The 15,306-nt window shown below is 37.9% G+C and overlaps 1 protein-coding gene across 4 annotated transcripts in view; it reads left to right on the top strand.

The window, feature by feature from the left end:
• Window positions 1–14,286, top strand: part of znf385c (zinc finger protein 385C) — a 99,927-nt gene extending 85,641 nt beyond the window's left edge. For 3 of the 4 annotated variants that reach the window (XM_084424011.1, XM_084424013.1, XM_084424014.1), the window contains 5 exons: window positions 4,550–4,852; window positions 6,554–6,741; window positions 8,863–8,961; window positions 9,796–9,915; window positions 10,769–14,286. In XM_084424011.1, coding sequence (XP_084280137.1) covers window positions 4,550–4,852; window positions 6,554–6,741; window positions 8,863–8,961; window positions 9,796–9,915; window positions 10,769–10,996 — 938 coding nt within the window. In that variant the 3' untranslated portion in view covers window positions 10,997–14,286. The remainder of the gene's footprint in view (window positions 1–4,549; window positions 4,853–6,553; window positions 6,742–8,862; window positions 8,962–9,795; window positions 9,916–10,768) is intronic. The other variant, XM_084424012.1, reaches the window with a different exon arrangement.
• The last annotated feature ends 1,020 nt before the right edge of the window (window positions 14,287–15,306 follow it).

The following is a 15,306-nucleotide window of genomic DNA, read 5'->3' as shown; positions in this document are numbered from 1 at the left end:
TCCATGTATAATTTTTGGTATTTTTTATTATGAAAAACATGTAGATAAACTTTGTTTTGTGAGCCATCCCTACATCAGCATTATGTGCATCAGTCAGTTGCAATGTTTAATTTTGCTCACTGATGGGTTAACGCTCTCATTTAACAGATAGCACACTCTTAAACCCAGTGTCGTCTCACTCACATTCACATATACGAGAGCTAATCATTCAGTGGATTTTGAAATGCTCTTATGCTAACGCGCGCACACACACAGACACACACAAATTGAGCTGATTGCCTGATGAAATTAGCAGTGTTCCATCATTAAGCTCGCAGCTGCAGGGGCCAATCACAACTCTACAAGCATGTCAGCTGTTATTAACAGCCATGAGATGCTGGAAATGGAAAGGGAGGATGGGAGGGGGGTTCTGGAAATTTCTAGAAGAAAGGGTCCATTTTATAGCCGCCGTTGAAACTCTTTGAATGCTCTCTCTGTCAGATTTCACAGATCGTTTTCATCATTAGCTTCCTGATGTAGAATGAACAAGTGCAGTATTTTACATTTTCTGAATTTGTTGTTTTGTTTTTTACAAAGAGAGTTACATATAGTCATCATGCTCTATCCTGTTCTCTTCGCTATCCATCACTCCATTCTTCCACATCTGTCCCCGTCTCTTTGCGAAGATGGAGATGTCCAAAACGGAACAGATTTAAAAAGAGTGACTCAGATCACATTAGTCTTTGAAGATCATTTGTACAAGCCACACTGCAAGACACACACACACGCTCCAAAGAGAGATGGGCACAGAGTGTTACCCAAGGCAATTCTCTCCATTTCATTAACTTTCGCACATTTTTCAGGTGTAAAGGCAAAACTCCCACACACACGTGCTCACACACAACCTTTCATTCCCTGCTCTGTTTTCCTCACATTCTTCCTCTGCACCCCCTCAGGAACCTCCTTTTAGGGGAATTGGTATAATCTAAATCTCAATGAGACACAGAAGGATCAGTCTATCTGATTCCCCAGATGGGAGAATTCAACAGATCTGTGCACATATCAAAAATGCAACAGAGTGTGATAAAAAAGGCCTTATGGGCCACTTCTCACACATACCTGTTTTCACGTGTTTAAATCCTGTGTTAAATTACTCAGCAAAACTAAGGCATTAGGACTCCTACAGTGATTGTAAAGGTCAGTGCTGCACTCTCTGATGGGTCATAAATTCACAAACACCTATTACTGTACATGTCATGTCATGTAGGAGGCAGTCCTGCTAGGGGAGGTGTTGGTTTTATGACAAGGCTGTCACACGGACGTTACTGGCATCTGGAATGGCTATAGTGCATATGCTAAAGACATTGTTGCTAATGTGTTATTTATCATCATTTTGCTCTGTGGTTTTGCTTCAGGACCCAGATTTTCAGGTTTCCATATAAAAAAATAGTTTGTTGAATGAAACCTAAATAAAAACTCAACAGGCTTGTTTTTTTTGTTTTTAGTTTTTTAGTGTTTGGTTTTTATATGTCTCTTGATTTTCTATGGTATGTATCATGCTAACAATAGCCAATAATTCACTTCAGAAATCAGCACAAACCATGTTGTTCCTCCCTTCAGCCTGTGTTTAATGTAGTCTTGGTCATATTTTCTTTTACCTTTTTCTTTGAGGATGAAAGCGTGTCATATCCTGCCCGTGCAGGCCTCTGCCTAATTGGCAATTTACATTTCTGCATTCGACAGAAGCTTTTATCCAAAGCAACATTTTTTTTTTATTATTGAATATTTGTAGAGTACGATAATTTGTAAAGAGGACAGTTGTCACAGGCAACATTTTTGCAAATGTGAATTTACAAAAACAATAATGGTAACACTTTACAATAAGGTCTCATTCATTAACATTAGTAAATGTATTAACTAACATGAAATAACAATGAGCAATACATTTGTTACTGTATTTATAAAAAAAATTATTAAGTTGTTCATTATTTGTTCATGTTAGTTCACAGTGCATTATTTAATGTTAACTAAAGATTAATAAATGCTGTAGAGGTATTGTTCATTGTTAGTTCATGTTAACTAAAGTAGTTAACAAATTAATGAAACCTTATTGTAAAGTGTTACCACAATATTTAAAGCTGCATAACATCCTGGAAGGCCAAAGTTAAATGGCAATCAATGGTTCTTCAAATATGGGTCAAATTTGAGCCATAATTCCTTCCTTAAGTTTTTTTAAAAAGTTATTTCTAGTAAACAATTTTATTATGTTTGTCAAGATGGTCACAAAATCTGATTCCAGTTCCAAAACTGAGGTATTATTATTGTATATTATTGTAGGACTGCCCCCTAATAGTCGACCAAACATTAGTGATTGAGAAGATTTTAGTCGACCAAATTTTAATTAGTGACTTAAATTTAATTTAATGACGGACAGATCGTACCAAGGCTGGTCCATGTGGTAATTGCATTATGTCGGGCAGGAAATCCAAACGTTCACCTCTCATAAGTAGTAGCCTAACGTTTGCCACTTTACACGGCCGCTCGCTCTAACGTCAACCTGGAATAATGTGCGCTATTATTGGCGCACATCCAAGTGTTCGTGTGGACTAACCCGGATGCGCTTGTGCGATCCTTTGCATTTTCTTCTTGTAACAGCGGAAAGAACTTAAAATATCAATTTTGGTCACACAGATAAGAGTAAGAAATCATTAGAAAGGGTTTACTTTTATTGTGTACACTCACAATAACAAAACTTTGTGCTGTAAACTAAAGTAAAGAAAACAAATAGGGTGCACTTTCTGCCGTCTCTGTCTCCTTGTAGTGTCTTAAGAGTGTCACAAAAGTGAACAGAAACTCAATGTATACTTGCCTCACAGACATGAGAAATATGTCTATACACATATTGACATGTCTACTTTTAAATGAACCAATTCAAATCAAAAACAAATATTCACTGTAATATGAATTAAACTTGCATTTCTCTACATAGGCGCGTCCACTATATTGCAGAGATGATGAGTCAGCATCGTCAACTACATCTTTGCTGCCAACACACGCTTGAGTGCGTCATTTATATTTTAAAGGCTCAATATTATGGTTTGGTATTTCCCTGCATTGTAGAACAATGTTAGCAATTTTACATATACTATTCTTTCTCAACACTAAAACCGATGCCAACCCCAGTTATAGATTTAAGTAATTAAATGATATATATATTATATCATAAACATGCGATTAGTCGAATAATGGCTTAAATGAATGACTACTAGTTGACTAGAAAAATCTTTAGTCGGGGGTAGCCCTATATTATTGGTTTACATATGTCAATAGAAGGGTTAAAAAATGGTTCTTTGTGCTTAGTGAAACTGTGAGAGCACCTCATTTGATGTCTCACTGCACAGGCTGCTATGGCCCTTATCTTATTTTTCAACAGAACAGATCAAATAGAAGGACATGACACTGGATTTTCAAAGGCAGACTTAAATAAAGTACTCTGAAGTTCAACACATGAGCACCGGTCTATAAAAGCTCAGCCTCAGTAATGTTGCATGGCCGAAAACAGTCTGTCTGAAAGTGTCTGTATTTATGTTTGTGTTCCTGTGTGCTGCACATTTTGGCCAATTTGGATACTAGCCCACAGCTAAATTACAGCTCGCAGACATTCAGATGTTTGGGCGGAAAGGATATTTTTATGCTGAATAGTGGTGCTCTGCCGCTGGCTTACTGCCTGCACTTACTGATTGTTATATAGATTTTCAGCTAATATGTAAAATAACACACATACACACATCTAGTTTACAGATGTCTCCCAAATGGTCTGTTGTGAAGCTTTCTTTATGTCTGCCTGTTTGTTACACATTTCAAATCATGGTGGTCTAAAATACCTGCAGAGAGCTACCGTTTCAGTATTCACATTCATCTCATTATAGAAGTTCACTGGTTGTACAGGCTTTTTAAAACTCTTAAAGGGAGAGTTCACCCAAAAAATATGAAGGTCACCCAAAACTGGTCATCTAAAGCCATAAAAAAAAGTATTAATTACCAACTGAAAATAATAGTTCATGTTGATGTATTGATGTAACCATATCCCATTTGTGAAGTTATTTTTTGAGTTCCTCTTTTTAATGAAATGCTTGCCCTCGTTCACAAAATCGGTCTGAATGATTCATTTTCGAATCAGATTGATTCAACTTTGAGCTGTAGTATGACTAATATAATATAATATAACATAATATAATATAATATGCATGTTTGGGCTACTTTTATAAAAATTTCCTGATCATTTTGTGTTTTTTTGTCATTTTGTAGCTTGACAGCCCCAGTTCTCAGTTACTTTCATTATATCGAAAATATGTTTTCTGTTCCTCAAATGAAATTAAGTCGTACAGGATTGGAACAGCGTGGGTAAAGGATGACATAATTTTTATGCAGTTATGTGGGTCAATTGTCTCTTTAAAACCAAAAACTTAAAATGAATAAAACTCATTTATCCAGAAACGCTCCTACAATTATGTACAATTATATGTGAAGTGGAACAGCAGTCTGACGTTCTTTCTCTCTCTTTCTTTAGCTGCAATCTGTGACTCAGACCCTGTTGCCAGGGTGGATGATCCTCAATCTAGTTCAGTGGTCCTGACTCCTATATCAGAGGTGTCGTCTGCGGACCTGTCTGTCTCCTCCCCTCACTCCCAGCACCCAGACGGTCTGCTGGATCCTGCCGGTGCCACCAGTGAGACAGGCGCTCAGCAGGACAGCCCTACAGGGGACACACCGGCAGAGAAAGACCCCAAAAAAACGGCCAAACAACATCTGCATTGCCCCATCTGCAAAGTCACCGTTAACTCTACCAATCAGATGGAAGCTCACAATAGTGGTGCATACCTTTATTTATTTATTTACACTACTATTTACACTACTGGGGTCAGTAAGATTTTCAGCAAGGATGTATTAAATTGTTCAAAAGTGACAGTAAAGACATATAATGTTATGAAGTCAAGTCATCATATTAGAATGATTTCTGAAGGATCATGTGACACTGGAGTAATGATGCTAAAAATTCAGCTTTGCATCACAGGAATAAATTACATTTTAAAATGTATTAAAATAAATGCAACCTTTGTGAGCATAAGAGACTTTGAAAAACACTGAAAAGTCTTGCTGACCCCAAACTTTTTAATGTGTGTGTATTTACTTATTTTTTGTCTGTAAACCCCTAAATTAACCCCATAAGTGAATTACCAAATATATACAACTATGAATAATTGAACACGTATTTTCATCATACTGCCTTATTTCATCACCTCTGTAATAAATAATCATTTCAATATCATCTGAGAAAATCCATTTTCATTAAAAAATATTGTAATTATTGACATAACTGACGTTTTAATAAATTGAGGGGCTGGCTAAACTCCAACTTTCTCAGTTTGAACTTGAGCAAAACTGAGATCTTAATTGCTAAACAAAAATATAACCAATGTTCCTAGCTTTGACCTTGATGCTACATACATTTTTTCCATCTGACACAGTCAGAAACTTGGGTATGACCCTAGATGCCTATATCAGCTAACTCTCCAAAGCAGCTTTCTTCCACCTTCCACCGTATCGCCCAACTTCATCCCTACGTCAGCTCAAAAGATGCTGAATCATTAGAACATGCATTTATTACATCTCACATTGACTACTTTAACACTCTTTTTTTTTTTTTGGACTACCAGCACACTCACCCACTTGCAATATATTCAAAGTTCTGCTGCGAGAATATTTACTTACTCTAAACGATCTGCTCATATTACTTCCATCTTATTTAACCTCCACTGGCTACCTGTGTCATCCTGTATTATACAAAATTATTCTGCTTACATTTAAGTCACTCAATGGTCTTGCTCTCTCTTATGTCTCTGACTTACTTTCTCCCTATATTCCCTCTCGATGGGTGTGAACTTCTCTGTGTCCCCAGATTTTGCCTATCATCATCAATGGGTGGCAGGTCTTTTTCTGTTCTGGCACCTAAGCTATGGAACTCACTCCCTCTGACATTTAGGACAAGTACCTCAATCCATGAATTCAAATCACAACTCAAAACCTATTTGTTCGCCGAATATAATCAGTCATAATGTGTTCTTCCAACATTAGCAGTCATATTGTGTTTTTGCTTCAAGATCGTGTTCGTATGTTGATACTGTCTACCTTCTACATTGTCTACATGATGTTGCGGTTCTTTGTCATGGATTTAAATGTTTGCACAATTTGATATTACTGCTATAGGCAACTGCGTTAGCGCTTGTTCTGGACTGGGCAAATGTTATTATTATTGTTCATGTGAAATTACTGATTGTGTTTTTGCTCTTTGTGAAGTGTCCTTGAGCTCCGGAAGAAAAATTATTATTATCATTAATTATAGACCATTATTCCATACTTATTCAACACCTTTGTTGCAAACATTTACCTAAATTGTTTTACACATTTTCATTTTCAATATAATTCCATAAATTCACCCCATAAATTGAGTGTATTTATGCATAAATAAGTAACCTTCATCATGTGAATTCCTTCACCTTTCTACATGTCACAGGCACCAAGCATAAACTAATGATGGATGGACAGAGTGTGTTGCCCCGAAGACGAGGGAAGGCAATGTCATCCCGCACCTCATGTAAAAGCAAGCGATTGGCCAGCAAGGGAAGTGTGGGCGTGGCCAGCAAGAGCTTCTACTGTGAAGTTTGCGAGATCCATGTTAACTCTGAGACTCAACTCAGCCAGGTAACAAAACAAATGGACACAGATGCATGTTCACATTTTGTGTGTTCTCTATTATAAGGACGATGTGACTACCTAGCTGTGTTTTGAGTATCAGGTAGCTACATTGCAGGATTGCTATTTGATCCAGTCAGAAATGACTTTCTTCTAGAAGTTGACAGAACAGCTGCTGACGATCATCTATTCTACACCATTAACAGACTATAGTTTATCCTGTCGTTATTGGCAGGTTCACTGTTCACTGTTCTCAGAAGAAACACATCTCTCCTCAGCCAGGTCTGTTACCTGGTATAATTGTGTTAGGGAAAGCATGTACTAGAGTTTCAAACATAAACGAATACATTTAAAGGTGTATCTTGTTCTGCAAGTTACACACACCTCATTGTCTCGTTTGGATTTCTAGGTTGAATTTTCAGTATACCAGGAATATGCTCATCAGTCCGAGACCCTCAATATGAAGTCATTGTAACCGATCTAATCTGGGTTTCCTGTGCATTTTGGTTGGGTGTCTGTGTGCTGGTGGAGGTTAAATTCTTGACACCGTGAGTGGGTTGCACCAATAAGGATTAAGTTAAGCACAGTTTAAAACTAATCTAGGATTTGGTAATCTGGGCTTTATTTTTAATCGAGTTGTGTTGCTCCACTTAATTTTAAACACAGATTAACAAATCGGGGATTAGAATTCTAACCTGCGATTAAAACCTCCATTTATGATTACGATTTACCATTGTACCTAATTAAACAGCAGCAATGTTTATATTCCATTTCCTTCTTTATTGACCACCAGAAACTCTTTCTCTGACAATAATAGCTCTTGCCCATAAAGGAAATAAACTTGTAGAATGTCAGCTGTCTTTATAAACTGCTACGTAGAGAGACAGCGCATGCGGATTTCATAAGCCTGGAAATATATTTATAGTATCAATTAATGGAGTAATATGGCAGCATAACGTATGACAAAACAACCTGGCATGATTGGCGGAGTGACTCTCTGCTCTTGACAGCACCGTCCTGTCCGTTTGAGTGCCGCCCAGCAGCCACGCGTGGAGCGGGCCTGAGAAACGAGAGGTGCCGTTAAATGCTAAATATATTCCTCTCTTCTTTTCTTTGTCTGACACCGAGGTGCACCAAGATGAGCGACCATATCAGGCGTAACGACCCTCACACTCTACCTACTCAATGCGCAGAACCTAAATAATCAGAACCTACTTCTGCTGTAGTGTGTATACAACCTGCTGAAAAATCCAGCATTGCTGGTCGCCAACATAATGTTTTGCATCCTGGGTCCATCATGGGATGCTGGTTGCTGGTTTGCTTCCCCAGAATGGGAAGTGGGAGTGCTGGTGGGAAGCTACACCAGCTCCGTTTTACTTGAGAACAGCATGACTATGCTGGTCCACCAGCTAGACCAGCACTATACCAGCTCTAGCCAGCATAAATCAGCCTGGACCAACATGGAATTCATGCTGGTTTATGCTGGATCTCATAAACCATTCTTACATAAAATGCTTTTACGAAACACTTTACACATTTTCTGCTTGTGTGTCATGAATGAGGTGTGTGTTGTGACCAAGTGTCCCCACAAGGATAGCAATACCAGTCATTTTTTAACGTTGTGGGGACTTTTTTTTTTTTTTTGGTCCCTATGAGGAAAAAGGCTTATAAATCATACTAAGTGATGTTTTTTGAAACTGTAAAAATGCAGAAAGTTTTCTTTGATGGGTAGGTTTAGGGGTAGGGTTAGTGTAGAGGATAGATTATACAGTTTGTACAGTATAAAAATCATTACGTCTATGGCGAGTCCCCACAAAGATACGAAAACCTAACATGTAGTGTGTGTGTTGTTGATGGCCTGTTGTCCTCTCAGGCCTGAGGAACATGACATTTAATGGTATTTCATGCTTGCCTTAAGCCGTCTCTGAAGTGTAAAGTAAACAAAATGAAGCCTGTTGAAAAAGAAAGAGGGGAGGGAAAGAGGTTAAAGGTACTAAAAAGTGAAAGATTTTTTTAGGGAAATAGGAAAAGCTGCACTTATTTTGTTTATTGCTAAAAGCACTTTTGACAATCTGTCAGACTTGAAAATGCACACACTAAAAATACACCTTTATTTCTGTTTTTGTTTAGCACATGAACAGCCGAAGGCACAAGGATAGACTGGCTGGGAAACCTCCGAAGCCCAAGTTCAACCCTCACACCAAGAGCCAGCCTACCTCAGCAGCATCGGTGAGCACACACAAACACACACATAAATACACGGTTACACTCAAGACACTTCTGTGGTTTACATATACCCAGCAAGCAATTTTGCGTTTAAAAGACGTCTAATAGCCGTCCAATCACAGCCTTGACGTCTAGGCTAAAACAAAGCAAAATTTGGGCTGTCACTGAAAATTTAATAGACGTCTAACCATAGCCCAAGAATAGACTAGTCATCAACACATAGAACATGTCAAAGAAATGAAACCAAACACCTTGTAATCACTGTTGACTTTGCTTACATGATGAAATATCATACATCTCGCAAGTTATTTTGGCAAAAACGACCAAATTCAAGGTTATTTTGACTAGAAGTGGGTTACTCATAGCCGGACTATATCAGGTCTATAGTTAACCGAGATGGTGAAATGCTTGCTGGGGTTAAGTGTTCCTGTGGCTAAAACAGTAGAGCATGATGCAAGCTAGGTCAAAGTCATGGGTTTGATTCCAAGGGAGTGCATGACTTGCTAAAATGTATATCTTGAATGCAGTGTAAGTCACTTTGGATAAAAGCATCTGACAAATAAATGTGTTTTTTTTTTTTAAGTCAAATAACATTATGGTCTTATATACTGATGTAGTACAAATACATATTAAATCCCAGAGTTAATTTCAAACAATAGAACTGATGATGATTGACAGGATAAGATAATAAGCATGCATTCTCAGCATGACAGAATGGAAATGGGAAGGGGTGGAAGCCACTGAGGGGAGGATGCCAGCAAACAGACTCATCCTGATACATTTTGCATAATTAAAATGATTTTTATGTCTTTTTTTCACACACACACTTTGTTATAGCAGCTCATCTCTCCTGATCTTTTGCAGCAGGGTGTCAGATGGAACGGTTATGCGAGTGGTGCAATGTCTGCGATGAAGAAAGTTATCAGCCAATGCAATTTTTCCTCTCTATCCTCACAGGTGAGTGACAGAACTTAAAGCCAAGTAGCCAACTAACAATCCATGGTTAGACTCTCTTAAAAATGTAGTGTATAATTTATGCGCCACTTAACAACATTAGATCAACCAATTGCTTGACTTTGGGTCAGGACTGAATATTAAAGGGAATTTGAAACTTGTTTGAAAACAGTCATTCTGTATGGCTAGTGCAGTGGTTCTCAACTCAGCAAACCTATAAGGGGGTCGCAGGATGACAAAAAAAATATTAAATTATTTTAATATATTAATAATTTATTGGTTTAATTTATTCATCCAAATTAAAAAGGCTAAAAACATATAAAATGATTTATATCATGGTCTGTCTGAACTGAATACTTGATCCTGATTGGCTGGAAGTTGTGCATTAAAACTGTTTAATGCACAGGTAGTTTCATTCAGTTTAATTACCGTTCTATATTACCTATATTTACAGTGAAGCACACACACAAACATCACTCGCACACACAGAGATCAGAGATCGTGCTTCGCATCTGGTGGTTCTTTGCCTCCATGTCGTGCATTATAATCATTTAGTGCACAGCCTTGGATTATGTCTTAAATTATCTTTTTCTCCCTCAATAATAGAAGAAGAAACCATTTTTAAAACTTCAGGATTCACAAATGAATCCTGGTTAATTAGATATGATATAAATACTCCCAGTTTCGGTTAATAACTATAGTTTTGGGAGGGCCTTCGTGTCAAAAAGGTTGAGAATCACTGAGCTAGTGGCACAGATATTATGCACTGCACCTTTGCGATATATTAAATTGTTTGCATTATGATTCATCCCCCCCCTCCCCCCCCTCTCTCTCTCTCTTTCTTTCTCTTTCTCAGACAAAACTGGTTCTACAGAAGCAATTGGCTAAAAATTTGACCGCCAGCTTCCTGCCCACCCACATGACTCCGCCCACCCTCTGCACAGTCGCAGCCAATCCGCTTGCACTGCGACACCCACCGGGCACTACTTTCATTCAGACGCCGATCCTCGGCCCCGCCCTCTTTAGGCCAGCGCCCGGACCTCTGAGAGCCACACACACTCCCATCATATTTTCCCCTTATTGATCACCCATAAACGAAATAGACACGCTCTTTCAACAGGGGTGCATATTCACATGATTTAGTCTTACGATCCGATCTCAGTATTGACGGTCTCTGTGCAAACTTCGTCCGTGCTCCCGCTCTCTCCACGCTGTATACACAAGTATATAAACACCATAGTGTTCCCAATCCTCCTCAAAGACTGTGACTCTGAGAGTGTCACTCTTGAACTATGCAGCAAAGGGAGAGAGAGTGTGTGAGAGAGAGAGATAGATAGAGAGAGAGAGAGAGAGAGAGCAAGACCATATATGGTATATGGGAGGGGCCTCATTGCTACCACCATGCACTATGCAGATGAACGCTTGATTGACAGGACGTAACTGATAAGGGAGTGAAAGAGCTATAAGAAGGATACTTAGCTTTGCTTTATGAGATATTTATCATTATACAGATATTAATCAGGTTTTTATTCAATAATTTATTAGAGGAAAGCCAATTTTAGAGACCTATAACTGCGCTAGCTGTTTTAGTGAGGAAATGCAAACATCCCTTTACTTGATGCTTTTTTTTTTTTTTGTGGTATTTTCAATTGTCATTTGTCATATTTTCATGTCGTTCCACGTGAATACGTTGCTGTCGGTCTGTGTATTCACATGCATTTCGAGTAACCTCATCTGACCGACTTTTGTTACAAATATAAACCTCATTGGTCTGTCAGTTAACAGATGCTAAGGCTTTCTGTCATGGGTAATCACAGAGTAACACAGAGTGCCAGTCTAATAGACGAAGGTGACAATTTGGTAGCAAGGCAACACACACTCGCTCCCAATCAGTGTCGAAATTTTCTCAGTGTTGATGCATAGATTAGGTGATTTGAGATTGCACGTGCACACACACACTCACACTCACAATCTTAGATGAGATGATTACAGTTCTGTCACAGTTTGACGTGGTTTACAAAGGTCAGTACGACTGTCAAAAATCTGTCCGCGTCCCATCTTGATTAAGATCTAAACCCTCACAATGTGATTTGCGTGTGTGTGTGTGTGTATGTCATGAATTCATTACTCGTTTGATTTTATTCAGAACAACATTTTCGATTCTGGAAGCGTCAATGATTTAGTTGTACAGAGGAGCCATTGCCAAAACATAATGACCATAATGGCGGTTAGTGAATACACACTATCAGTACTGTTAAAAGGAGGGTGCAGGAGTATTTTAAGATTACGCTTGCAATAGCTACGTCTTCAGTTTCAAATATATTAAACTCGCCCACTACAAGTATACAAGTGTTCCTGTCAGAATGCACAGTCACATCGCTTTGTCCCAGATTGGTGTCATCTGATGGTTTTGGATGGATTAAGACTGATCAGCTGACTCCAGACCTGTAGAATTAGATGTTGCTGTTAAGTCAATGTTGTTTCATCAGAGCCATTTTTCATCTGTCTCATTTTTTTTTAAACATGCCCTAGCATAAAGAGCTTTTTGTAAATATTTTATGAATACAGCTTTTAAAAGTGAATCATTAACATTTATAATATATACAATTAGAGTAAATATGTAGAATTTTATGAGATGTTTAAAGTAGATTCTTTATCTGGGTATTGTAATTAATGTGATAATAAGAACGATCTTTACTTGATGAAGTTATTACTTTTTGTCGCCATTTCTGCAGAGACATGCATACTGAAATAAGGAGATAATCCTATTGCAAAGTAGATAAGATTAAGTAGTTTTTATGTCAAATTGTAAATCAAAGTGCTTTGAATCACGCGCAAGAGAAAGAAGGCGACGGAATATAAGAAACACTGCTTAAAAACGGGCTGAGACTCGAACACCCAGACAAGGCCTCAGAGCCTGGAGTCACGGGTGAGTCTCAAGCCCACTCAGGGCTCTTGCTTTTCAGAGGACGTTTCGCCATTTCGGGAATGAAGCCTGGGGCCTTGAACAGAGCTAACTAACAACAGCCATATTGACACTACAAGAGGCACAACATGGACAAATTCAGATTTTTTTCTGAGGACACTTTAGAACAAGGACTTTGCTTGGATCAAATTCTCCTATTTGTGTGTGCGTGTATGTTTTGATAACTCCTGAACGTCAAACTGATCTCCATAAGGTCCATTGAAAGACATGTAGTGAATGATAAATAACACTGGTCCTTCAGTGGATACCTTCATGCACAAGAAGACGTAACAAACGTAACGGCACCATTCCTAGTTGTGTTGTCCTTATGAGGTCCATACAGCAGATATGGCTGGTTATGATACTTATGACTGTGATGGTCTCTGATAAGTGGATGATTTCATATGTTGTCCAAAAGGAACAGTTCCAAAATATATTTATGGTTGTTTTTTTTTTATTTGTTGCTTTTTCAGTTCAGTGAAATTCAATCTTTAAGCAATAATGACGGAAACTGGAACCTTTTTATGAAAACAGAAGATGATTCCATTTCTTTCTCTCTCTCTATCTTTAGAGTATGTTTCTTCTCTCTGTCTCTTAATGTTGTGAGCGCTCTTAATCATGTAGGGTGGACAGTGTTTCTATTGCCAATCTGAAGGACATTGGAAAGCTTAATTTGACATTTTCCTCTGTTTATTATACACCGATGGAATCTGTTTGTCACAGGACAGTCATGGAAACATCCGTTGCCAGCAGTGACGAGACAGTGGATGGCATTTTCCATTTCTTCTGTGTTGGTTCAGGGCTAATTTTACTATTCAAATCACACTCCCTTTTACTTCCTGCACTAGTTTGCCTGCCTTGTGCCAAAATATATATTCTCATTAATGACTAAATGCCAAATTGAAGGTTGTATGTTTTTTTTTTTTGTGGTTTTTTTGATAATCACTGCACACACAAGACAAGGTCACATGATCAAAAAGCACACACAAAAACTTTCTCCCATCAATGTGTTTAAAAACCATGGAGCCTCGTGTGAAAATGTGCATGTGTGCGTGTGAACTGAAAAACATGTGAATTGTGTCCAATCCAACTAGATGTTTCTTAGGCATGAACAAAGAAGAGACGATTTCAGTAATACTAAATAGGGACATGGCCAGTATTGCATATTTTAAATATTGAAAGACATTATATATGGTATTTGTTCTTTGTGCTCAATACATTTCTGTCTGTGACTGATATTACATTGATCTGACCTGTCAGATGACACAAAGGGAAACGTATTTTCATAGGATTTTGCGTCTTGGTTTTCTGACTCGTTTGCTATTTCTCTGTATAGGGTGTGTGTGAATGCGTAAAAAAAAAAGAAAGAAATAAAGCAGAGAATGAGAGAGAGAAATAAATCGATTAGATCTTCCACTCCAGTGCTCTGGCTGTTCTTTTGAGGGCTTATGGGACTCCTGGTTATTGACGAGAGGATGACAGCATGTCATGAAGTCTTGCTTTATAGTGACATTCATGTCGAAACTTCACAGTTTTGGGCGCAATAGGCAAAAGTCTATTATCTGTTTCCCACTATGAGAAACACTACACAAAAGCACACTTTCTCATTCCGATCGTTGGCCTCAACTTTAACAATCATGCGCCACCTTGTGATTAAGATGAGAACAGCAAGAAGATTGAAGCGGGGACTGACAGGTGCACCCTAATAATTTAATAAGTTTTACAAACTCATTTAAACCTCTACATTCAACATTTTACATTTGCTACTTTGAAGCTACTAATAGTAATTATTTCACTATTCACTAGTATGTTTAGATTGTTACTGGTTACACATTGGCATGGACTCCCAGATTCAGATATAATAATATACAAATAAAAGTTTCACTTACTATTAAATAGTTATATAAAACGATATAAAAAAGAAATATTTATATATTGTAGCTACTATAGGCTACTGGCCCCCCTTCACATCTCACAAGTACTTTTTGATCGGTTTAAGGGATGTCAGTACATTCGTGGAATTAGATTTGCTTTTTGGCACAAATTTAATTCCATAAGGATTCGTGCCAGAAAAGCGAGCGAGAACTCAGGGATCTTAAACGAAAACTCTGACAACACATTTGTAAGTTCAGATTAGTGAAAGGACGAAAAGAACAGTTAGCAAAAATGCAGTGTATATAAAAATGAATTTTGCCTGCAATATATTTTGTCCAGTTTCGAATAGTTTTATCCATTTTCAATTTATATTTGTATTCGTTTTTTGAAGTTACATTCAAAACATTTGACAGCTAAATCCACATTCTACAGCTAATTGGTTGTAAAGCATGCAATTTTTGAAGTTCCCAGACCTTTTGAGAGAGTGACATTTTTGAAACGCTATATGTTGTGTGAAGTTTGAAAATTGTCAATTTGCGTAATGCGAAATCTTT

This window comes from Rutilus rutilus, assembly GCF_951802725.1.
Source record: "Rutilus rutilus genome assembly, chromosome: 1".
NCBI classification, from domain to species: Eukaryota; Metazoa; Chordata; class Actinopteri; order Cypriniformes; family Leuciscidae; genus Rutilus; species Rutilus rutilus.
The sequence above is the reverse complement of the archived record's forward strand: the minus strand, read 5'-3'. Positions and strand labels throughout refer to the sequence as shown.